The sequence below is a fragment of the Asterias amurensis genome, chromosome 20 (genome assembly GCF_032118995.1).
Source record: "Asterias amurensis chromosome 20, ASM3211899v1".
Classification (NCBI taxonomy): Eukaryota; Metazoa; Echinodermata; class Asteroidea; order Forcipulatida; family Asteriidae; genus Asterias; species Asterias amurensis.
In genome coordinates, this window is record NC_092667.1 from 8547873 (window position 1) to 8574363 (window position 26491).

At 38.8% G+C, this 26491-nt stretch overlaps 2 protein-coding genes across 4 annotated transcripts in view; both read left to right on the plus strand.

The window, feature by feature from the left end:
* LOC139952194 (scavenger receptor cysteine-rich domain superfamily protein-like) overlaps nt 1-2893 on the plus strand; it is a 43669-nt gene extending 40776 nt beyond the window's left edge. For both annotated transcript variants that reach the window (XM_071951244.1, XM_071951243.1), the window contains exon 19: nt 336-2893. In XM_071951244.1, coding sequence (XP_071807345.1) covers nt 336-480 — 145 coding nt within the window. In that variant the 3' untranslated portion in view covers nt 481-2893. The remainder of the gene's footprint in view (nt 1-335) is intronic.
* Nucleotides 2894-4796: 1903 nt separating this feature from the next.
* LOC139952526 (proto-oncogene tyrosine-protein kinase Src-like) lies at nt 4797-26318 on the plus strand. Of its 2 annotated transcripts, none has more exons than XM_071951684.1 (12): nt 4797-5059; nt 8959-9330; nt 13555-13651; nt 14469-14567; nt 17240-17343; nt 18115-18264; nt 18835-19020; nt 21362-21507; nt 22252-22365; nt 22862-23012; nt 23557-23688; nt 24445-26318. In XM_071951684.1, the coding sequence occupies exons 2-12, from the start codon at nt 9027-9029 to the stop codon at nt 24636-24638; spliced, it is 1677 nt and encodes a 558-aa protein (XP_071807785.1). In that variant the 5' UTR covers nt 4797-5059; nt 8959-9026; the 3' UTR covers nt 24639-26318. The 2 variants fall into 2 exon arrangements, with proteins under 2 accessions (XP_071807785.1, XP_071807786.1); XM_071951685.1 differs by having other exon boundaries at nt 18835-18990.
* The last annotated feature ends 173 nt before the right edge of the window (nt 26319-26491 follow it).

Consider the following 26491-nt stretch of genomic DNA (forward strand, 5'->3'; position numbering starts at 1 on the left):
CGTTCGATGACCGATTGAGCTCAAATTTTCACAGGTTCGTTATTTTATGCATATGTTGAGACCCACCAACTGTGGAGGCTAGTCTTTGACAATTACCAATAGTGTCCACTGCCTTTAAAGGGCAATTTTTTCGAAAACAGTGATGTTAGGCCCAATGTTTCGTTCAACTTTTATGAAGACTTGTCGGACATCAATCTTGAAGGTAGTTGCCATTCCTTACTACAGAACCCAGTACACCTGTTACTCTGAGTATACTGATCTTGCGCATCTGTTTATTTGAGTGTACTGTTGTAGACGGTACTTAGCCTGAAATCTTTCTCTCCTCACCCTTCTAGTATCGGTCGTGGTAATCCCTCCACAACATCAGCTATCTGGAAACCCAGGAATGACTTTGACGAGATGAAAGAACCAGTTCTCAGCTTCAGTTCCATGAAATCGGATGGAGCGGGTGTTGAAGACGGCATGGGAGATGCTATGTGATTCAGGCTCAACTCGTCTTTATTGTAAATACTCCTCTTAAGATCTTGCATTTCTTATGGTGCTTTATAAAGTGCACTGCTTGTAAACGAATTTAGAAGTACAGGAATTTGAAATAACTGTCTGTCCAAATTGAACTGTTGTGTGGAGTATCCCTGGTTTGAAAGGTCCTGTGTAAGTTCGGCTAGGGCTGAATATTAATGCAGGCCAGTTCAGGTTGCTTGATAGAGAGTCCTAACTAATTTTGGACTGTAAAGAGACTCTGTAGCAATTTGGCATAAAAGGTCTATGTACAAAGTCCCAACATGTATAAACTTCTCTAAACTGGTGCAAAGTGACAAGGTAGAAATTCAATGAAACCTGGATTAAATCAAAGTTGTTCAGTGTTCAGTTTTGTCTATTTCTCAATTTTAATTTTCCTAAACATTTTGAAAAATCATGCAAAAGAAAACAACAAAATTCTGTGCTATATAGTTTGAAACTTTATGTATACAATAATGCTATTTTCTAAAATACATGGTAGAAAGTAAACATATTGCATTTTTTAAATGAGGTACAAATTTTTGTCTTGTATTGGTTTAAAGAAATTTCAGGACTAGAAAGCATAGTTTAGAGCAAAAAGTAGACGGACATCAATATATTTTAAATTTATGGCAATCTCATCATTCCATTATCCAAGTGCCAAAGAAAACTGACAGTTGCAAGTAGTTAAGAGCGTCAATTTGTCGGGTATTGATTGACTTTAGATTAGTTTGTCAGTTTTATAAAGTAGTTATTATATCAATAATAATCCAAAAGTACCTGGTGCCGCAATCATGATTTAGCTTTTGTAATATTGTATGAATTTGAAGAAATATTGCTAAAAGAAAACACTTCATCTTCTCTTTTAAAACTCATTGTAGAATTTATGAATAAGACTTGCTATTCTCTTGATATGTCATTTCATCATCTGGCTCTTTTCATACAATTTTTCATGGATGTTAAACATAAGGTGTTTTTCCCCTTGATATCTGCCTATGTAAATACATATATTTGAATGATTTTTATCTGCATGCAATTGTGTTTGAAGAATTTCTTAACTTTACGAAATGACTATGGGACTTGGGCTTATTTGGGTGAATAAAAGGGTTTGTGTGAGTAATATTGAGTACTGTGGACATAATATAGATACCACTACAGGGCGTTCTGGAAAAAGGACATTAGGTTTCAAAGATCAGAATTGAGCTTCCATGATTTCACTTTGGACCTGAGCAGAAATTGGTTTGCTATTTATTTGGTGTTTAGTGAGCAGTTCTGACATTTTATGTTAATAAGTCACATGATCATATTTGCATAACAGCAATGTTCTTTGTTCATGTCATTGTTTAGAAGGTCTAGAACTCTTTTCGGTTTAAAAATCCTATCACTAGCTTGGAGATGAATTGGAGATTTGGGTGACCATTCAGTCAAGGGGTTTGGATACCTTTTGTATATCAAGTTGTTGGCCATGAGTTGAATCCCTCCTCACTGACAATGAAGATGTGCAGGTATAATGTATAATTTACCTGTAGAATTTTTGTGGACATTGAGTTGTGTGTCTTACAAAAAAGTACCCAGTTGATCATTGTCGCAGAAGATGTGGCAATGCAGCAACGAAGAGACATCCTCTGAAATACTGCGAGTGGTGTAGCAAGAACATTAGAAGAGGATTGTGTGAGAGAAATGGGAACGTTCAAATACCTTCCTTGCCTTTGTACTTGATAAAATCATCTTACTTTTTTACCAAAGACCAAATATCATTACCTGATTGACGCTAATTGTGATGGTTAATTCCATGCAAAAATGTAAGAATACATTGACAACAGAACTGTTAATTTTCAAAAGAAATATACTCATTGAGTTAACTTGAAATCACGCATTACCTTGTAATTTGTACTAATACATGTAGTCCGAACCTAACCATGGCAACAGTTTTGATGTGTATTAACTTTGAAACAGGAATAGTCCCATAAAACTGAATGTTTATTTAGATTGTTAATGGTCAATATCAGCGCATGACAAGATATATCAACAACCTTGACAACAATGTACTATTAATGTTCCCGAAAAGAACACAACACCAAAGTTTTTGATATTATGGTTGACATGCATGATGTTTGTAAAACTAAAAGAATAATAAACAATTCTTATATAGCGCATTTCATAATAACCGTATCAATGCGCCTTACATTAGTGCCCTGGTCATGGGGCCAATAACATCCCTTTTAATGTTTTTCAGCTCCCTTGGGAGTATACAACCTGGGCAACAGTTTATATCGCTCCAAAGGTTTTTTCATCCACAATATCAACCTCGCATGTACCCATTTGTACCCCTGGGTGAAGAGAAGCAATTATAGTAAAGAAGGTTTAATTGGTTATTTCTGGTGTCCCCCCCCCCCCCACAAAAAAAAAAAAAAAAAAAAAAAAAAAAATGAATATTTTATCATACCATTAGATTCTTTGTAGACAATTACTTTTTTTGTCGATTATTATATTGAAACAATGTGTACATTAGCTAATTAACAATAATACAAAGTTTCTAATGGTAAACAACTGGTAAACTATAACATCATGGAACGAGTATGTATGTATGAACAATATTGCCTTATAGTACTAACTTTTAATGCAGCGGATGAGGTATGTTTGTAGACTTTATTATTGTTAAAATAAGAATTTTTTTAAAGGTTACCTTTTGATACAACGAAATAAACTATACAAATTTGATTATCTTACAAAGGACGTGAATTGTCGTGGTTTGGTGTTGGGTGACATAAATGCTTCATTTGATTTTAGGAGAAGTATCGGGGAAGGTGGGGGTCGTTGACTAATACCTGGGTTTAGAAGTTTGCTAACTATCGAGTTTTTCAGAGTAATGTTTTCATGTTTATGGTGGCCCTGAAGGGACATCGCATAACGCAAACGTGTGCGCACACGTATGCAATGTCGTGAAACAAATCGCGAATATGTGCGCACACGTATACAATATCGTGAAACAGTTCGCAAATATGTGCGCACACGTTTGCAATGTCGTGAAACAATTCGCGAATATGTGCGCACACGTATGCAATGTCGTGAAACAATTCGCGAATATGTGCGCACACGTATGCAATGTCGTGAAACAAATCGCGAATATGTGCGCACACGTATGCAATGTCGTGAACCAAATCGTGAATATGTGCGCACACGAATGCGATTTGTTTTGCAATGTCGTGAATTTTATTGCATACCATGTTGCATACCATTAGGATGATGTCATAGTTGTGGATAATTTGTTACCGATCTAGGGAGTACTGTGGCGCTACAGCAGGCTCCCTCTGTAAAGCACGTGTATACCCAGGAACTTGGCACCAGGCCAAGGAAGACCACCCGCCTCGCTTGCCTCACAACAAAGACTACTGCTGCAATGACTACCGCTTATCTCACTGTTGGAAAGAAACCCCCCAGATCATTAGATATTTTATTCAAAGGTATGCAACATGGTATGCAATAAAATTCACGACATCGCAAATAATATTCGCAGACGTGTGCGCACATATTTGCGAATTGTTTCACGACATTGCATACGTGTGCCCACATATTTGCGAATTGTTTCACGACATTGCATACGTGTGCGCACATATTCGCGAATTGTTTCACGATATTGCATTCGTGTGCGCACACATTTGCGAATTGTTTCACGACATTGCATACGTATGCGCACACGTTTGCGATATGCGATGTCCCTTCAGGGCCACCATACATGTTTCTATGTTTGAGGTAACACCGTGCAAATGAAGATCTCGCTAATTATTATTTCTCCGAGGCGGTGTGACAACCCAACCTTTGATCAGTCTGCTCATTGTTGTGATGTTTTTTGCGTTTATTTGGGTGTTTGTATTGAAACAAGTTCAGATTTGTTTGGGATTAAAAGGTTTGGGTGGTCGTATAGCTGAGTTAATTTTACATTTATTCTTTGACATTTTGTAAACGTCACTGTGACATCAAGTAAATCAAGTATTGAGTACCAATACATGGTAATACTGTTGTATGTTGGACTAACTCTGTTCTCAGCAAATCTTAGGGAAATTCTTACTGGTAAGTTTGAATCCGCCCTGAGTTGTCGAAAAGTCAGTTGTAAAACTAAAATGGAGAATTAACCCCTTCTGCCCATTGCCTTCTAAACAAATGAAATCTTAAAATTATAATAAGCCATCTGACGTCACGACGAGGAAGTGGTAATTTAGCGAATTGAAAGTGCGTCCTGTGTAAGTGTTATAGAAGACTTCTTGGCTGTGTGCTGAGTTTCCCTGCAGCTGCTATAAGTCCGACTGTCGTGTTTAACTTGAGAGTATATTCAAATGGGTTTAATAGCTTTGTTGCCATTGCGGATGTGATTGTAGGCGCATAGAAAGTTTGAAGGGAAACTGCGTAATATTAAACTTCTGATACATTACTGGAATGACTGTGTCTCTTTATAACATGTCGGTTTGATGGAAAACCTACCAGCCAGAGGGGATCACGCTATGAACGATAGAAGTATCGCACTGTCATGCTGAACGGAGCTTTTATACTCGGTCACTTTTAGGTAAGTTTTAACAAAACGCTCAAAATAAATTATGTTTAGTTCCTATCCATTTAGTTAAGGATACACCCCTTAGTTTCAGTTATGTTTTGTTTGTTCTTTGTTTGTTTTATTTTGTTGTTCTTTGTGGGGATTTCCGTTGGGTATTGGTGTAGTGTTAAGTTATAGCAAATCTATAAAAGGCACTCTGTGCATGTAGCATAATAATGCAGTCCATGATGTGGCCCTCCATGCTAGCATTCAGGACATCAACTTGTACTCTGCATTACTAACAGTTTGGTGCTTTCTTAGAACAGTAAAAGACATTCATTGTAATAGCAATACCTGCTTAGAATTGAATATCGAGCAAGATATACTTCGGCTGGTGTCAAAATAAAACGTGTGTATGAGGAAATAAAGAAATGTATGTACATAAAGGAAAAATGTATTCACACAAATGAAAAATTAAAGTTTTATTTTCTTGTTACCGATTGTGAAACCTTCCCGTCTAAACAATGCCATTGCTCATCGTTTGTCATTTCCATTTGCCCAGTCACAGTCTTAATAATGACATTGGGCCCACTGTATACACCAGTTTGTGATCTCGAAAACGTGAATTTATTGTTCACATGTTGCTTGGTGGAAACTTTTAAAACCAATATTGCTTCGCAGCAAACCACTTTTAGTTTAAGAATCGTGTTTTATGAATTAGTTTTTTTGATATGTTGGTAATTAGTGGCATTTATAATGTCATTTTATCGAGTTGTATATTTAAGCTAGGCGTTCTGCGTCTGTCTTTAAACTATCACTATTATACGTTTTCGGTTTAAATGTCAGACATAATCAAAGCAAGGCTCCATTGATACTATATTTTTGTCCATTTTTGAATCGATAGACTTTTGGTGTTTAGAACACTAGTTTTAATCCGGTAATTCACACTACGATATTCAACCAAACTGGAAACGTTTCATCTAATTTGTTGTTTGGTAGTCACCTTCACGTTATTTCAAGGGAGTGGTGTTCATAATACAATATTGCAATTGCAAATCGAAATACGAATTGCGTGATTGCGGTATCGGCAAGTATCACTATCAGCAAAAAACCTAAATACATAATTTCACTTTCTATATTGTTAAAGGTTAAAGTAAATTCATATCTGTGTCATCCTTGCTGTATCGAAAGCTGTTTGTCCTCGGTTATTTATGTGAGATGTGCTCGATTTGAGCCTCTTTTGAATTCAAAGCAGTCAGGAAAAAAATATTATGGACACAGCTTGTGGTTGTCATCGTGTCTAAAATGCCACTCTTCAATTGGCATCACCAAGTGTTTTTAATAGGCCTACTCAGATTTTGTATCCGATTTAGGTGAGAGTATTTAGAAGGCTTTTTTTTTACTTGGGTGTGTGAGGCTATGTTTTATATAGACCCATTTGTGCACCTGTAATGGTCCATTTGCTGCGTTGCAGTCCGCAACAAACCATGGCAGAAATACCAGCAGCGCGAAGTCCACTCGGGTTATTTTACTTTCATTGATCAAACTCACGCGACCTATACAATTTTACGTCCCATCGGAAGGGACGGGGTAACTCATTATGATTAAATGTCTGGCTCAAGGACAAAAATGCCTCGACCTGAAGTTGCACCGACACTTTGACAGTGAATTCGGTGAGCTACAGAACGCTCGGCCACGACACCCATTGCAAAGAAAAATTAGCAAAGACGTAGTCGTTCTTTGGGCTGGGCCGTTGAACAAATCGATGAACAGACAGATAAGAAAACGGATTAGGGAATTTCCCACTAAGCACGTAGGCTTACCGCTCGAAAACTTTACTATTTAACTCAAAGACATGTAGGCCTAAGTATTGTTTTTACGATCAGAATTTACTGCTATTATAAACACTTTGATATTTTGCATGAACAGTAGGCTGCAAAAACGACTCCAAGTTTGTCATAAAGTTGAACAACTCTGAACAAGTAGGTAAAACTGTCTTAGAGTTCTGCATAGCCGGGTTTCATTCGATAGCTACCTAGACGTACTTGGCTGCAGGGATCAGTGCTCGGAAGCCGGTAGACAGATGCTCCTGTCTGATGCTTATAGTTGACCTCTCTTGGACTTCCTTAGCTATGGGGTCGAAGGAGTCTGTCTACCGGTCACATGATGCCATACGTCTTGACTTGCATCCCTGATTGGTCACGTCATAATGTGTGCTCAAGTCACTTTTCTCAATGTCTAGTAAATAACCAGGCTACATTCAGGCAAGGCATTTAGGGGTCGTCTTTAACGCTGTCTCACATCCGCACAGACGGACATTTAATTTTTATTTTTTGAATCAGAATTCGTGAATACAAGAACGAGGCTGACAAATAGACCTTAATCAAAGGGCTGCAACAAAAACATTTCAAGATTTATAACATTATTAGTTTAAAGTGTGGAACGCCGGATACAACCAGATCTTTTGATGGAGCAATCAAATATCGCGATTACTAGACTTGTGGACAAGTCGTTGAATGTCTGTCGCGGTGATAGCGACCCGACTCTATTCTGAATCGTATTCATGCGAGACTGCTGGCCCGCGAGACTACTAATCTCACGACGACGGTCTCATGGGGAGTAGAATTCGGCAACCAGCAGTTCGCGCGAGCATCTCACCGCGGCAAACCATTTTAAAACGATTTGTTCACAAGTCTACGCTTTTACCCGTGGCCGAGTGCAAAAGCTATGACACTTCAATCATTAAAAAAACCGTGTCACTGACGCCGGTTCTGGATTTGTCTTGCATTAAGCTCGGTTCGCAGATATCACTGACAATAACGGCTAGGAATGGGACAATTTGAGGACTGACGCCGGTTCTGGATTTGTCTTGCATTAAGCTCGGTTCGCAGATATGACTGACAATAACGGCTAGGAATGGGACAATTTAAAGGTAACTTGGTTTTTGGAGACAAAATGCAAATAATGTATATTTAATGTATTCAGTTTGTTACCAATTACATCTGGCTGTGTATGTGACTATTGTGTCGCCACATGGCAGATTTTGTTCAGAGGATTGGTAATAAAAGTGAAGACATGACTAAAACATTGGATAATGGCAAAATGGTGGTATACCGCTCTTTCTGAATTAATTTGACCCGACTTTTTAATTACAAACTACAATGTGTACATTTCTGGTAATATTCGAGAGCACACCCAGCTGTTTTATGCAATGTTGCCAGAGCTTCGGAAAGTATGTACCGCTTTCCCATCCTACATTTCAGACACATTAGATCTCAGCAAACCCAAACGTGAAGGTATTCGATCTCAATCCAATCTGGTGGTACCTCGATCTTCAAAGAAGTTTGGAGACCGTGCATTCTCCATCGCTGGTTCCCGCAACTGGAACTCACTTTCAACAAATATCCGGAACGCTTCTTCTGTAGAACAGTTTGAAGGACTTTTAAAAACACATTTTGTTTAATCGTTCCATCTAATGTGTTTTTGATTCTGTCACTTTTTGTTTTTTTGCTTACTATTTTTCATTATCTTTTGGGTTTTTGGTTGCATTATCCCTAGCGCTTTGTATCCTTTGGAAAAGGCGCTCTATAAATTCGGTTATTATTTTTATTATTATTTGTTTGTAAGTTGCCGCTAATTAATTGCTATCCAGAAAACGTATAAATCGTAAGCAATTGTCAAGAACCTAAACAATTACAGGGGCTGTCAGCGGGTCCTGCAACTCTGGAACTCATACCACATGGGAATTTGCGATTCCGGTTCCGGCTCACTTGTGCCACCTCTCGTTTTGCTCCTTATTACCCCCTTGGGTTTTCTCTAGGTGTGGAAGGATCACATAATATACCCAATACGGGATATAACAGTCAGTAATACCACGAGAGATTGATTTAGCGATATTTGTTTCTCACTTGTTTATGCTTCTTTACCAACAGAGGGCAGTCCGTTTCTGAAAGATCTGGCGGGATAGAGTGTCCGGGACTAATATTGTTTCTCCCCAACCATGGGGAACAAAGAGAGTACCCAAGGTGGCGCAGATGGCCAGGACAGCTTTGACCACAGTACCTCCACCATCACTGTATCTCCGGGTAAGATCAGTAGAGACAGAAAGGAGAGAAAAGATAAAGATAAAAAGCCAAAGAAGGGAAAGATACGGAAGGACTCCATGAACGCCGGTAGTGATGACCGACAGAATCACACTGTAGACGGCGGCCAGGGTGGCGGTAACTCGGTCGGTGTCATGATCTCCGCGTCGGTTGGTAACGGTGACCAAATGGCGATTATGCATTCACCAAGTACACGGCCAGGTAGGTTTACCATAGATTTTACTGTCATGACAGTAAAAGTAGTTTGATGTTGGATATTGGATATTTACATGTTTGTACAGAAAAAATACATATGTTGCTTTTTCGATATTGGATTCCCACATGTTTGTACAGCGAATATCTGATATCTAAAAATAAAAATCGACATTCGTTGTACGAACATGTCCAATATCCAATATCAAGGTTACTTTACCGTCTGTCATAGGTTTCACGTCCAATCTAAGTGGCGATTATGCATTCGCCAAGTTCACGGTCGGGGTCGGGGCAAAGAAGATTTCACTATCCTAAGACCATTAAAGTGGTCAAGGCCTAATAGGGGCCATTGCTCGGTGAGATTGTTATGATCGGACTGAGGTATCGGATTTATTTTCTTGAAAATCCGAAGAATTGCATTAATGCATTCTTCCCAAATCAGATGATTCGATCCATTTGTACGTGCAAGATAATTTGAAGGAAATAATACCTATTTTACAAACGCATCCCTTTTACATGTATTCATGTGGCGTGGCAAGGGGATTAGAGACCCCCCCCCCCCCCCGCCACCCCACTTCTACTCGATTTGGAATTACAGCTGACCAAGCAAAATGCGCCAACATGTTACCCTAGACTCGCCGTAGCATGTGTTCCTCGAAAACTAAAGGATTGGAATGAAAAGTTCCTAATTGCAACAAAACTACTGGTGCACCATTCCAATAAAATATGTGCACTAATTCTGTGTTACATTTTCATTCAAGAAGTGCTAGAAATCTATGTTTGAGAGGATTGGGGAAAACGTAATGAAGTAGAACGTATGTTAAAGAAATTGGTAATATTTGCTTAAGTTGACAGGGAAACCTATAAGAGAAATTAATTTTGATTACTGTTTTGTCGATACGGACCCTAAAGGAACCCCCTGTCAGGAAGGACCCTTAATGAGGTTATGAGCCAACTATGGAACGCCAATCCGGAAATGTTTCATTTTACACATCCATCACAATGCTTTTTTAGGCTTCTTAGTCACTTGATGTGATACGATTTACCATCACTTTGAACTGGAAGGTTCACAAATATGTCTGGACATCATTGCTATGTCAAGGTTGCAGCTTTTTTCTACCATATAAACAATGGGAAGCTTGACTGATGTGACTTTGTGGTGTAATGCAAGTTTAATAAAACCTAAAGACATTGGACACTGTTGGTAATTGTCAAAGACCATGTCTTCTCACTTGGTGTATCTCAACATATGCATAAAATAACAACACTGTCAAATGTTGAGCTCAATTGGTCGTCGAGGTGGCGAGATAACTATGGAAGAAAAAACACCCTTGTCACATATGCTTTCAGATGCTTGATTTCTAGATCTCAAAATCTAACTCTGAGGTCTCGAAATCAAATTCGTGAAAAAAAACTTCTCTCTCGAAAACTACGTCACTTCAGTAGGGGCCGTTTCTCACAATGTTTTATATTAACAGCTCTCCAGCGCTCGTTACCAAGTAAGGTTTTATGCTAATAAAAAATTGTTGAGTAATTACCAACAGTGTCCACTGCCTGTTATATCAATTTGTTACATTTCACACCATTGTGAGCCATTTTCAATTTCCTCTTTATGATCCGACTCCAGTATGAAAGTGTGTGCATTATTAGTAAACCTTTGTTATAGAATATTCCTGTTCGTTGAAAGCTCATGCGGCGAGACCGGGCGGAAAATCGCTGGGAAAACCTGGTTTTATTTTAAATTAATTATTCACTTCTTCTTTCTGCAACTTCTTGTAAAAATTAGAAGAGACACGAACTGACCCTGGTCTGATAGTGGCTGTTTACATGGGAGGGATGTTAGCTAGCTTTATTTAACTAAATGAACCTTTACAGTACTTTGGAACTTCGGCTAACCACATAATTATGGGTTTAAAAAAGGAAATACATTTCTCAATTTCTTTTTGAATTCAGAGTTTATGAGAGTGAAGTTGAACTTTGCATTACCTCCAAAGCCCTTTCCGCCATTTTGAAACTGTAAAAACGAGCTTCCCATTTAGGTCCCCGTTTTGTGCATGCTCCTCTGACATGGTGCCAGTAGTCACTCAAGACGTTTTTTTTTTTCGGTTTTTTTTCGAAATGATCGAAACGGAAACCTGATTGCATATAGGCATACAAGGATATGCAAATTGCAACATCCACTGATTAATTCCCTTCGTAGAATAGTTTCATTTTAATAGTTTAGAATTGTGTTTATAGGTTTCTATTTTGTATGAACAAACGGAGTTGTTCAAACGGCACAACCGTCATGCTGGCTTAGCTGGCAAGATTTAAAGACACTGGACACTATTGTCAATTGTTAAAGACTAGTCTTCACAGTTGGTGTATCTCAACATAATTATGCATAAAATAACAAACCTGTGAAAAAGTTGCGAGATATTAATGAAAGAAAAAAACACTCTTGTCGCACCATGGTCACACGAAGTTGTGTGCTTTCAGATGCTTGATTTCGAGACCTCAAATTCTAAATCTGGAGGTCTCGAAAATTAAATTCCTGGAAAATTACTTCTTTCTCGAAAACTACGTCACTTCAGAGGGAGCTGTTTCTCAAAATGTTTTATACTATCAACCTCTCCCCATTACTCGTAATCAAGAAAAGGTTTTTTGATAATAATCATTTTGAGTAATTAATTAAAAGCACTGGTCACTATTGGTAATTACTAATAAAAGCTGTCTTGGTTACAAGCAACGGAGAGCTGTAGTATAAAACATTGTGAGCGGCTCCCTCTGAGGTAACATGTTTTTTTAGAACACAAGTATTTTCTCACTCAAATATTAAATTTAATGTCTTTTTAAAAAGACTTCAGGCCCGAAGCTTTTTACATATAATGCACCAAGGGTGTATTTCTGTCATTAGTCTCTTGCAATTTCGATGACCAACCAATCGAGTCCAAATGTTCACAGATTTGTTATTGTATGCATATGCATTATACAAATACGAGTCTTTGGCAACTACCAAAGGTGTCCAGGTGCCAGTAAAACATACGCGCACAGCAGTACGAAAGTAAAACCCGAAACACGAAGCCTTCGTAACGGTAACACTTTATCGGTGATATTTTCACAGCACGTGTTGAAATAATGTGATCCACTTTACTCCAGGTCAAAGTTTACCAGAATCTAGGTCTTTTAAGGCAGTGCAGTGGACACTAATGTTTAGCATAAAACCTACTTGTTGATGAGTAATGGGGAGAGGTTGATAGTATAAAACATTGTGCGAAAAGGTTCCCTCTGAAGTGACGTAGTTTTCGAAAAAGAAGTAATTTTCCACGAATTTGATTTCGAGACATCAGAATTAGATTTTCAAGCATCTGAAAGCACACAACATCATTGTGACAACGGGTTTTTTCTTTCATTTATTGTCTCGCAACTTCGACGACCCATTGAGCTCAAATGTTCATAGGTTTGTTATTTTATGCATGTTTAGATACACCAAGTGAGAAGACTGATCTTTGATAATTACCAATAGTGTCCAGTGTCTCTAAAGTATGGCTACACAAACTTACCCGGTTGGAATAGAAGTACAGCAGCTTTCCATGGTGTAAAGGTTTCTGAATGCGAAAAGATATCAGTAACGCTTCTCAGATTGTGTGTTGCGGATTATTCTTCCTGTGTGCACATAATCGCTCCAGATTCTCGGCGATATCAAAAACGCAACCACCGTTGAAATGATATTTTCACTTGTTGTTATTTTGTATACATCTGGACATTTAGCTCTATATAATATAGGATTAAAACACTCGAACTATTTCACAAACCAAAGGTATATGTTCCCTTTAAGCAAACATCACACGGCGGAAACGAACCTTGACAACAAGATCCCTTTAAGATTATCAGTTTGTACACATATTATGCACAAAAACATGAAAGTAAAACATCCCCACCAAACACTCAATCTTTGTAACAGTCAACCCTTTGCAATTATATTGTCACATGCTATGTATAAAATAATGTTATCTACTCTATACTGTGGATCAAAATGTGCAAACGTTCTAATACTGACCCACATCAGGTCATCGTTGAACCTAACTGTGGGTTATTTTGATGTGTAAAAACGACCCATGGCGACCCAGGACAGGCTGACTTCTTTAAGTCCGGTCCGGGTCAATCCAGAAATCTGGTTTAACGTTAAAATGAATGGTTTGGGTGACACATTTCCTAAACCTGCTAAGCAAACTGTTCCGATTTCTCCCTCAGCCGGCGAAAGATACAAAGCGCTGTATGACTACGAGGCAAGGACAGCAGACGATCTCACTTTCAGAAAAGGGGAGATTCTTATCATCACAAACAAAACGTAAGTTTGGAACGCCCTCCAGCAAAACTGGAAATAGTTATTTTAAAAAACAAATAATAACCGCCCAGTCGGATCAGAGCTGCTAAAGATGAGAGCAGACATTACACTAGATGAGTTTGTTTATTTTACTTTTATTTGATAATGAATGTGGATAATGAATTAGAATGTGGTAATAATCCCCAAAGATCCCCGGAATATAAGGCAATTCCTTCCAGTTTCATCGTGTAAAGACCAAGACTGCTATTGCTAGCTGTAGTAAGCTTCGGCTTCCTTGTTTAGCAAGGATACTTGATCAGAATTAGACATAGTGCGATTGATTAGAACAACACATGCCATTTTATGTGATTTGACTGAAATGAAACTGATCATAGGACTACTATTCAAGTAGTTTGCTTTCAAAATCAAGAGCGAATCTGTCTCTTTTGTTTCAAAACCTTTTATCTGTACACTTAATACAACCCTGGAAATGGGCAGCGTGATAGTACCCACAGTCCATCTTGTTTGAAAGAAACAGTTCTGGTCTAACGAACCAATAAATTGAGAATATGATGAACTGGCAAGAGAGACTCAGCTCAAGGACACGAAGTGTCACGACTTGGACTCGAACCCACACTTTGACAACGCCACAAAACATTAACCAATGCTGTCTCAAAACTTCGCCAGGTTTGATACCATTAGTTAAAAAATAGTGTTATATAAGAAACCGTGATAAATACTCTTTGTACATTGGGTTGCACACAATGGTCACATTCAACACGACGTTTTATACTACTCGTTATATTTATAGTTATTGATAATTTGACTATTTCTTGCGCAGTGATCCTAACTGGTGGTTAGCAACATCAATGCTCACCAAGAGAGAAGGTTATGTACCTAGGAACTACATCGAACCGGCGGATGTACTCCAAGCAGAAGAGTGAGTAAAACCTTAATTTGGTCAAGCTGCATTCAATGATAACTGTTTTGTTAATAATAATAATAATAGCTAATTCTTATATAGCGCATTTCATAACTGAAAGAAATACCAATGCGCTTAACAAAAAACAAAAGGCAAACAATAAAGCAACCAATAACAAAAAATACGCTAACAAAATGCAAACGAAAGGATTAAACTGAACAGAAGGCAATAGAAAACAAATGGGATTTGAGCAGAGTTTTGAATTGTTCCATGCTCTGTGGAGAGCGGATGTAGCCAGGAAGAGAGTTCCAAAGTTGGGGGGCGGCACTAGAGAAAGTCCTTGAACCGAAGGATTTAGTTCGAACGGGTGGTATGGTGAGAAGATGTTGTGATGATGAACGGAGTGGACGGGCTGGTACATAAGGGATGATGAGGTCAGACAGGTAGCTAGGGCATGTTCTATGGATTGCTTTAAACGTAGTGATGAGGAGCTTGTATTGAATTCTAAAAGAGATGGGAAGCCAGTGTAATTCTTTCAGAACCGGAGTGATGTGTTTGCGCTTAGTAGAACGTGAGACCAGACGGGCAGCGGAATTCTGGATACGTTGAAGTTTAGCTATGTCTTTTTGGGGAATGTCAAACAAGAGAGAGTTGCAGTTATCCAGAAGGGAGCTTACAAATGAGTGGACCAGAATCTCTGTAGTTTGTTTATCGAGAAGATGGCGCACTTTGCCGATTCTATAAAGTGCGAATGAGGCTTTGCGACATACTATGTTCAGATGCTGGCGTAGAGATAGATGGCTGTCTAGTGTCACCCCAAGATCCCTCACTGCACCACTACATGAGACCCGGGTCTCACCAATGTGTACAGGAGGTAATTCTTGAGATCTCTTCTTCTGTGAAGTAACATGGAGAATTTCCGTCTTATTGTCGTTCAAGACGAGCTGATTTGTCTTCATCCAATACCGTACATCACGCAGACAAGCCTCTAGTGTTGATATGGCTAGGTGTTGCTCTCCTTGCTTTACTGACACATAGAGTTGTAGGTCGTCCGCATACATCATGCAAGAAACTCCATGGCTTTCAATTATTTCTTGGAGAGGGGTAGTATAACATATGAATAGGAGCGGACCAATAACGGATCCCTGTGGAACTCCCCAGCGAATAGGGATCGCTTCAGACATAACACCATGCACAATAACACGTTGTTCCCTGTCATGGAGATAGGATGTAAACCAGTCGGCTGGAATACCCGAGACACCGAAGGTTACTTTCAGTCTGTGGAGAAGCATTCCGTGGTCCAAGGTGTCGAAAGCAGAACTCAGGTCCAAGAGAACAAGGATTCCCTCATTTCCATCATCAAGCGATTGGAGCAGGTCATTCTGGACCCTCGTCAATGCTGTCTCTACACCGTATGATGGCCTGTAAGCAGATTGTCTTGATGCCAAAAGAGAGTTTACATGAAGATGATTCAGAAGTTGTCGGCACACAACACGCTCCAACACCTTACTGACGAAGGGAAGGTTGGAGATTGGGCGGTAATGTGATAGACAGTCAGGGTCAAGGTTGGGCTTCTTGAGAGTCGGGACGACCAAAGCAGACTTGAATGATGCGGGGAAAACTCCTGTACGTAGAGACTGGTTAATGATATCCGTTATGGCAGGGAGAAGCACAGGTAAGCATTCCCTGAACACAATTAAAGACACAATTAAAGACAGTTAACACAATTAAAGACAGTTAACACAATTAAAGACAGTTGGAAATATACAATCCATTTGTGATAATGTTATGTTTCCATCTTCCATCTTCGATGCAAGCACTTTGAAACTAGCTGCTTAAACAAAGCATTGACAAATTATGCCTACCAATTTATAAAGACCTCTATACGTCGCGTTTATTATGTGTACATTTTGGTCTCCACATGCTATGTACAATTAAAAATTCGTTTATGGTCAATGTCTTTAAAGGGGGCCAGTCATCCATAGCATTGTAAAAAAAAAACTAAACAAACAGCATGATTTGTATTATAATTTTTGTCTTTTAGAAAGTCCGTTTTATTGAAAAAATGTTAAATTCAATAAAAGATTTTCCCAATGACAAAAAAGGAAAAAATGGGGAAATGTACCCCCCCCCTTTTTATTTTTTTTTTAATGCGAATGTTTCTACAACTAAAAGTAAACTACAACAAAATACTATATTTACTGAGTCTCCTAGCCCTTGGTTTCCGAAAATGTGCAAAGTGTGTCCGGTGCTATGGTAGTGCCAGGCAGTATCTTGTTCTTGAGCTTTTCAATATTCATGCCAACCCTCTTGGAAATGGGAACTTCCCTTTCGGATCAACTATTTTATAATCCTGAGTAAGATGGATTAGGAACAGGAGCGAGGGCTCAGCTATTGGCCCATTTCCAGTAAACTCTACACGATAATGCCTCGATACTAATTACACAGAATAATATTGCGAATTTGTAATCATAACTCTTACTTAGTATACACCATGAGACTCATCATGTTTATATTTGATGCACTATTGGTAAATTTTTCGAAAAAGCATTTCAGACATTGAAAACTAAATATGTAATCAATGTTTTCAGTTACGGCAACGCATTGTTAATGTTTGTTTTTCTTCACAAATGATCTTGAATGTTGTCAGAGATGCACATCGTTGGTTATTATTTAATTCTTCCAAGCAGTTGGTTCTTTGAGAAGATGACGAGGAAGGAGGCAGAGAAACAACTTCAGTTGGCCGGTAACTCACGGGGAACATTCCTCATTAGGGGAAGTGAAACCAGTCCAGGTAAGATCGTAATTTCAGGATAGTAATAATAGTGGCTTCTTATATAGCGCACATATTCTTTACTCAGTGACACTCAAGGCGCTTTAACATGCAGTATTTTTGGGACTACGTTTTAATTATCGGACCTGGGGTGGATTTCACAAAGAGTTTGGACTAGTCTTATCTCGAGTTAGGACCAGTTACTCGTCCTAACTTAGGACTATCCATGTAATTTGTATATCTCCTAGTACTAGTCCTAAGTTAGGATTAGTCCTAACTCTTTGTGAAATCGACCCCTGCTCCTTTAACATAGCACTGTTTATAATGTGCTGCGGTGCAACATACCGCCGATCAAAACAGGGACAACGGGGAAATTTTTTCGATAAGTGCACTGGGTTCTTTCACATGCGTTACACAACACACGGGACCAACTGCTTTACGTCCCATCCGAAGGAAGTACCATCATGGTTAAGTGTCTTGCTTAAGGACACAAGTGTCACGACTGGGACTCGAACCCACACTCTGCTGAACAGAAACACCAGAGCTTGAGTCCAGTGCACTTGACCTCTAGGCCATGAGGTAAACGTTAGGTAAACATCTAGGTAAACATTGATAACAAGTTTGTCGTGCTATTAGAATTATTATGGTGGACGAAACCCTTTCAGAATATGTGCTGCGGTTCCTATCAATGAGAATAAATTAAACTCAGTTCAGCTTCTGAAAAATAATTAACGTATAAGAATAGCGCTACTCTTATACTTTAAAGTAATGTTGCATTTATTTGTTTCTCAGGTGCCTACTCACTGTCGGTGCTAGACCACGACGATGCACGGGGCTTCAACGTCAAACACTACCGTATACGGACGTTAGATAACGGCGGGTATTACATCAGTACACGCATCACCTTCCATACATTACACGACCTTGTCAGTCACTACACAAGTAAGAATAGACGGAATCTGAATTCCAATGCCTCGTAGTTAGTTAGTTCACTCTGTTTAGATCCCTTTCCAACCCACGATACTGTATACTAAGTGATCATGATGGAGGAACTAGGTACTATACTGATCTAAGGTATGGCTTTAAAAGCCATGCATCATGGGTTACTCCCTTATACTTCCTAAGTTTGGCTCAAATTAGGTTTTAAATTGTAACTTACAATCAACGTAAACAATACATTTTACGAAATTAATGTTAAGTTTGAACAAGAAAACGTGTAACACAGACCGCAAAAAAATCCTTCCCCTAGAACCAAAGTCCGGCCTGGATGCTTCTATCTCAACAGTCCGGGTTAAAAAGTGCGTTTCTAGCTCAGATAACGGGTCAATTTTACCCAACAGTCAGAGGCTGACCTGGATATGTTTTGTTTGCCCTTTTAGATCCATTACTTATGTAAACTGATTCTAACCCGCAGGTTTCCACAAAAAAATGAATGTATGTGTTTTCCGCAATTTGACACCATTAACTTGATAACTATTATTAATTTTGATAACTATTGCATTACTTTGACAGCTCAAGCAGACGGCCTCGTATGTCGCCTCATGAACCCCTGCCCGCGCCAAAAGCCAGCCATGTTCGAGATCAGCAAGGACGTTTGGGAGATACCACGTCGATCCATCAAGCTGGAACGTAAACTAGGAAACGGGCAGTTTGGCGAGGTTTGGGAAGGTGCGTTGGAGAGAGCCAATGAGCAGTCCCGTAAATTCATCCTTTCTCTTTTTAATGTTTGTTCGCAATTCGGACCCAAGTTCGAACAGAGTCGGCTAAGATGCCATGGAAAAAATCGGAATTTTAAATAGTTCACCTGTGCTAATGGAAATCAAAATTTGGCTTCAGTTGTTGCAATTGTTTTTTTAGCGGATTTTGGATACTGTAATATTTGCGATACACAACGTTGAACAATGCCTAAAATAAGTATGACAAGTGTATTGTGAATGCTGCACATTCTTATTGCCTTTCCCAAAAAGCTCTGGGCCCCTGAATCAACACACATAATACCAACAAGGAAGAACAACGTTTTTTAATCTACAAAATAGACCAATTATCATCCTATATCGAAATTCAGTACAAAATTGCTGATGAGCTATTAGTATTAGTTATCTGTTCAAGCTTGGGTTCTAATTGATTGCCCGGCATGAAGGTGATGTGAACGAAGGATCTGATGTGTAGGCTGGTGCAGACGGCTGCTCTCATTCTATGACCACTCTAGGCTTTCTAGCATGCTTCTGCACTTCGGTGTACAAAGGAGGATATAAGAATCTATGTTGAAGGTAGGAATAGACCTTATGCACATGATGTCATATCAGTAGGGCGCCCTCACCTACAGGCCAAAAAGCGGCCGTTCATTGGCACAACCTGTGCGCTGCGCGTACAAATCTGTGCGTTTTGAATGTTTCGTCGTTGTTTTTCCTCTATAATGGCGGCTGGGGGACGTCAATGCATAAGGTCTATAGAGTTTCAAAATGCTAATCATCAAGGTTTATGTCCACTGATTCCAAGACTGAGCTGCCTCGTTTCACGGGGCCGCCATTTGGGCGCTTTATTGTCAGTATTGCAAGGAGAGTGCTGCTCCGCTAGCACCACTGTATGTGTAGTTGGCACGTATCTTAAAAACTCGCCTATAGTTTTATTTTGTACCAGTATAATTTTTATCTTCAAGATCGGGTATAGGACTTCAGAAAAGGTGAGTTATTGTATTGGCACTGGAAAATAGACAAAAAGACACCAGCTCAGTGTTGACGAAAGTAAATACCGCCCGATCATAGCTAATCTTAGCCTGAACATCTGACGTCACACTTCGAGGCTCATGAATTACGTCAGAGAGTGGCCTCTTGCCTAGGTCAATCCCGTCCATAAGCACCTTTCACCTACATTGATACATTGAATCAAAACACAGATGTAGAAAGCTTTCGTCACTACACGTTTATCCAATGATATCATTGTATCCAATAAAATCACTGGTACCTGTCTTTATCATTGCGGTTATGGCTGTTGTACAAGGCTTCGTCATGACGTCATTGCTTATTGCACTCTACAAGTCTTATGGTATTGATAGCTAATTATTATCCCAACCCTTCATACAATAATTCATTCAACTTTAAAAGGGTTTCCAATACTTTTTGATTATTACATACCCGATTATGTGACGCCTCCCCGTCAACAGAGGGCGCATTACGATTCACAGCATCAGACTAGTAGATAACGACACTGTCCACTGCATCTTTAGGGAAAACGAAAAACATGGTCCAGAATTCCTTCCAGCATGACAATGATGCTATACTCGTAATGAATGTTTGTTCTTTCGATCCTCTGCTGCTGTGCATGGAAGCTTTTTCTCTTCTTTTTCATTGCTCAGCTTTGATTAATTTCTACAGATCATTTTGGCTGTGATTATTTTGTACATGATTGTTCAATTCTGACAGAGGAAAATTCTACCTGGTAAACCAAACTGGTCTTATTGTATCAATATGACTTATATGTATAATAATGCATGATAGGCTTTACGAACGAAATCATGTTCATTAAAATGTGTGGAACATTATTCTGTTCAACAAATTTAGGAACTGATGTTAAAACTAATTGGAAAACCAGACAGTACCATGACATGAATACACATGCATCCAAAGAGTAAAAAGATGTCATTAAAGTCTGTGAGTGTCGTAGTGTACTCACGTAAGGCCGGCCTATCATTGGCCAGAAATTATCACTTGCCACACACAATCACTGGACAGACGCTAATCGTGTTGAGTGCTCCGCAAGCTGTGTTATAAAAAAAAGGACATTCGTCCGCGATTGATGATTTTGAGATATTCATGATTATAGTTTCCGAATCTAATTTAAACACTACATCTGCCACAAAATGTGTTCAAAACTTGTCAAATATTTGATCTTTTAATTAATATAAAATTTTAGATGAAAGTTGGATCTTGTTAAAATGCATTTGTTCTGATTGCCATATTGTATTTAGTCAACATCAGGTTATGTCTTTGTTTATATGAACTTAGAAGTTGTCTGCTTTGTTTGTTTTATGGGTTTACAGGTACATGGAATGGAACCGTGAGAGTAGCCGTCAAGACGCTAAAGGAAGGGGCTATGGATCCAACAGCCTTCTTACAAGAAGCCAACATTATGAAGAAACTCAGACATCCTAAGCTTGTTGCTCTTCTCGCTGTCTGCTCAGAAGGGGTAGGTTGAGTCTAAATCAAGAACCATGCGAATCATTCAAATCATTATATGGTTTGTGGTACAGACAATAACTATAAATTGATACCTCACCATACAATGCATCAAATTCTATAATCATGTAAATCTAATCATTAATTGGGCAGTATTCCGATAACGTTTGTAGTTCCTTTGGGTGTTTGTCTCTCACCGACCGTTCGATCTTTTTATAAAGGGGATCCGGGTTGTTTGACAAACCGAGATCGTCCACGATTTGAGTCCGTGGAAAGCAACCAAAAGATATGTCAAGGTTGCTAAAAAGCCGGTCCCCGTAACAAGAGGAATCAAATTATGTCTATAAACTTTTTTACTTAAAAAAAACGAAGTGTGCAAAAAGTCATTTACGGTAGGGTAAGGGTTGGATTTTACCTCAATTCACTCGCAGAGTAATTAAAGAAAACTTCTTAATTAGACAGTAGCTAACTGGCGGTCTAACACATTGTGATGTTAGCCTTGTTTTTGTTTATGTCGCCTTGGTCACTTCTGGTTTGATTATTTATGGGATGATCCAATGTGTCCCGCCCTTTGCCCCTACCAATTATAAGTCGAATAATCTGGCTACATATCTCCTCCATCCCTAGGATTTGACTCAAAGGGAGGTTGAAAGTATTGAAGCAATAAATGACAGTTTTAATGACACGCTACTTTACACAACACTTAATTTGCATATTGTGTGGAATGACTATTAAATATTTTGTTTATGTGAAGGAACCTATCTACATTGTGACTGAGCTGATGCCAAACGGATGTCTCTTGGATTATCTTCATGAGGGAGAAGGGAAAATGTTACGAGAACCAGAACTCATAGATATTACGGCGCAAGTAAATATTATAGAAAATACTGCAAATATTAATATTATACAATGCTTTGTATAGTAATATGGAACTATGCTCAAAGTATAACACAATACTGACAATGCTGAAATGTCCAGGAAATTTCAGGAACTTAATGATATTCTAACTTAATGATTTTGAAACATAAGTTGTTGTATTTCTTTTTAAATGAACTAATTTCTACTCAGTGTATAGAGAATTGTCTTGAACTGGAAATTATAAAGGATTAGGTCTCATAATTCAAACGTAGTCCCACATCTGGCAGGAAATACTGTGTTACAGCGCCAGGAGCGTCACTGAGTGATGGACATACGCAAGAAGCCACTATTAATATTTATAAACCACAACACATAAGAGAACTTAATACCTACAGTTTTTACCTGGTTTCATAACTGATTGATATCAAAGCGCTTATTAGTCACTATCGTTATTGTCTATTGTACAAGACAAATTACTATCAATATTCTTTGTTTTTCTGTGGTAGGTTGCTGACGGTATGGCGTATTTGGAATCACAACGTTTTGTTCATCGAGATCTGGCGGCAAGGAACATTCTGGTTGGGGAGTTGAGAAATTGTAAAGTTGCTGATTTTGGACTTTCTCGGATTATTGAAGACGAGTACATCGCTAAAGAAGGTATTGAGAAGTAAAACCAAGCAGGAGAAACAGTTGGTTAATATATGGAAGTATTCGTTGTTAATAAGTGAACCCTCTGTTTTCCACTTCAGTCTCATTTTGGTGACGATGATATTACTCGGGAATGGACGCAACACGATAACTGTTGGGGAGAAATAAAAAATACTTACCAATAGAGATTTCCTTTGTTTTGCAAATTAAGCCAACAATTCATTCAAATATTTTGGCTACATAATAGTTTACATAGTTTATATGAACTATTTTCATAGTCTTTGTTAGAGAGGGCAAATTATTTGTGAAATCCCGATTTCAAATTAAATTAGATTTAATGGAATGTGCTCCAAAAAAAACACGATGAAATAAATGAAAAATGTGAAAAGGATACTTTTGTAGGAATCAAGTACTGTAGCTAATTAACTCGCGGGTTCTGTATACATTCCTTTTAAGAAGGGTGTATAGGCTCTGAAATTGTACCTATAATTGTTCCTAAATGTACCTCTATTTAAAGTTGCTAGCATTTTTGTTCTGATATATTTGTTTTAAGGCGCCAAAATGCCCATCAAATGGACGGCTCCTGAAGCAATCAACTTTGGCAAGTTCACCATTAAGTCTGACGTGTGGTCGTTTGGTATCCTGATCTATGAGGTTATAACCAAGGGACGTGTTCCATATCCAGGTAAGTCTACACCCTTGACTAGTATGAGGCGTGTGAATAACGCCAGAGACGGCTCTCCAGCCGGCATGTACATTCACCTTTGACCTATATTCATTTCACATAGAGATACGCAGTCAAATTCTACACCATCATTACAATACATGCAAGTACATGCACATGCATGTACTATACAATGCAGCATGCAACCGACCGAAAGTAAGCTTTCCATAATATGTGTGTTTTGATTGGTCGTCCGATGTGACATCAGACCAATCAAAACAAACACAGCTACAGTAGCTTTCGAGATACTGCATTTTTCCAGTGATATAATTGTGTCCAATGGAATTACTGGATCTGAGTAGCAGGTACCTGCACTTATCGGAAATAGAAGGGGTTCGCCCCGGTGTTCCTGGTTGTCGCTGCTGTATGCGACGTAGCACATTGTAAACCCCTATAGAAGGTGCTAAATATTGGGTCTCAGAATTCATCACTGCAAAACCTATCTTTCTGTAAGTTTGTATATACTCAGCGCCTTGAGTACCTTATTTGGTAGATACGTGCGCTATAAAGACTTCGATATCTACCCTTTGACAAACTGAGTATCGTTCTCATGTACTTGACAGCGACAAAACTAATGGGGGAACAATTAAAAGTCCTCGATTTACCGTGTCGAAACAGGCCCTGTCCGGATTTAAGTTCTGGTGTGGACAACAACACTGAGCAGATCTTAGAGGTGAAATAAACTGTTGTTTTTTCTTCATTTTGTTCCCAATACAGGAATGGTTAACCGTGAGGTCCTTGATCAGGTGTCACGTGGTTACAGAATGCCTAAACCCCCTGAGTGCCCTGACCAGTTGTATGACATCACAAAGCAATGCTGGGACGCTGCACCCGAAAAAAGACCCACCTTTGAGTTTCTACACTCCTTCCTTGATGACTTCTACCACGCCTCCGAAATTCAGTATCAGTAGAGGGCGCACCCCCAATCTTGGCACTGGGTTGCACTTAGACCGGTATCCTGTCTTTATCCGCAAGGACAAAGATTTGCTTTTCAGAACCAGTGATTTCATTGGATACATTGATATCATTGGATACACGTGCAGTGAGGAAAGCTTCCCATAACTGTGTTTTGATTGGTCCCAGGTGGTGCGGGTGCAGCTGGAATCACCAATCAAAACACAGATATGGGAAGCTTATAGTGTGGCGAATTAACAGCTTTTGCAGTGGCTACGACCGGAACCCCGAAAGGTTCTAGTCTCCAAGGTTGTCGTTGTAGCCAACAAGCCATAACCACAGCCGAAAATGTTGAATTCGTAAATGGCCTTGTAATCGTAGGTTTGACTTGTGGACATGTCTTTTGAGATGGCGCTTTTACGATAGGATGTCAAAACAGGATGAGGTCGCTGACGATTTCGTCAAAGGTCATGAATTAACATGAAATTATTGTAATCATGACTTTAAAAGGTAGCACACAATCATGTAAATATCAGTGTGTTTTAATACGTACATTTTATTGTTACAAGGATACACCACTACTTTACCCGAAGACAGATTTGTACTGAATTTTACAAAGAAACTTTGGTTTCAATGATAAATTAACGTTTTAAGGCGGGATAGCTCACTTTGTCATAACAATTGATATTATTTCTTATTTTTACAGCTTATGACGTTTCTTTTTTCTTTATTAGGGAGGGTTCGAATGCGAAGTGATACGGTTAGTGCGACGGATACGTCATCATTATGACGTCATACGCTACTCGCTATCCGCTATACGTGCAGACGACACTGACATCCTGCTTGCTACACGTTACGGATAGCTAAACGTATGCGTATGCGTATTTGTTGCGTGCGAAACCTCCTTTGATGGATGGTGTCATTTCTCATTATAGAGTATTATTGTTTGTTGTAGTAAGCGACAGTAATTCTTACATAACAATCTTGGACCGCGGAGAAATAGTTGTGAATATTAAGAGAGCAAAGCAAACAGTGGAATTCCAAATGTGTATATATTTTTGGCTCAGTTCATTGATGAAATATTTATGCGGATCGGAACTTTAAAGGTTTACTATTTAAAAATTTCGTTCACAATTCTTGTAACCGTTGAACAAAAGAAATTAAAGCTTTACCTAATCTGACTTAAAAGGAAATCTTTTTGGCGGGATTTCTAAAAAGTAAGTAGTTGTATGTTCCAGGTTCTTTGCAGTAGCCTATAAAGTAACTGAAATTTGCACTATCATGTACAGGCGCTTCATAAACATTGCAAAGTTAAACTGAATATCTGGTTTGCGTGAATTATGCAATATTAAAGGTTTTGAATTGTTGCACATCTAAAGGCAATTTTGAGCTGAAGTGCTGCAATATTAAATGAAACGAAAATTAGACTTTCATGTTTTAAGGATTTCCCATCAGGAGTATTATTTTAGAGGAAGGTGTACGTTTGGTATAGTCTTCAAATTAAATAGTAATAACAACTGACTTGGTTAACAACAGCTTTTGATAGCTTCTATTTTGAGAATCACTGCACTTCGTATAGTAGTGTGGTTAAGGTGAAGATATAAGTTTGTATCCCACAAAATTTAAAGGAACACGTTGCCTTGGATCGGTCGAGTTGGTCTTTGAAAAGCGTTTGTAACCGTTTTTTATAAAATGCATATGGGTAGAAAGATGTTGTAAAAGTAGAATACAATGATCCACACAAACATGCCTCGAAATTGCGTGGTTTTCCTTTTACCTTGTCGACTAACACGTCGGCCATTTTATGGGGGTCAAAATTTTGACTCCCATAAATGGCCGACCATGTTAGTTCGCACAGTAGAAGGAAAAC

Coding starts and splice junctions, on each gene's coding strand:
- LOC139952526 (XM_071951684.1), top strand. CDS start 9,027: ATGGGGAACAAAGAGAGTACCCAAGGTGGCGCAGATGGCCAGGACAGC. Junction 13,652..14,468: donor CTTATCATCACAAACAAAAC/GTAAGTTTGGAA, acceptor TTTCTTGCGCAG/TGATCCTAACTGGTGGTTAG. Junction 14,568..17,239: donor GATGTACTCCAAGCAGAAGA/GTGAGTAAAACC, acceptor TCTTCCAAGCAG/TTGGTTCTTTGAGAAGATGA.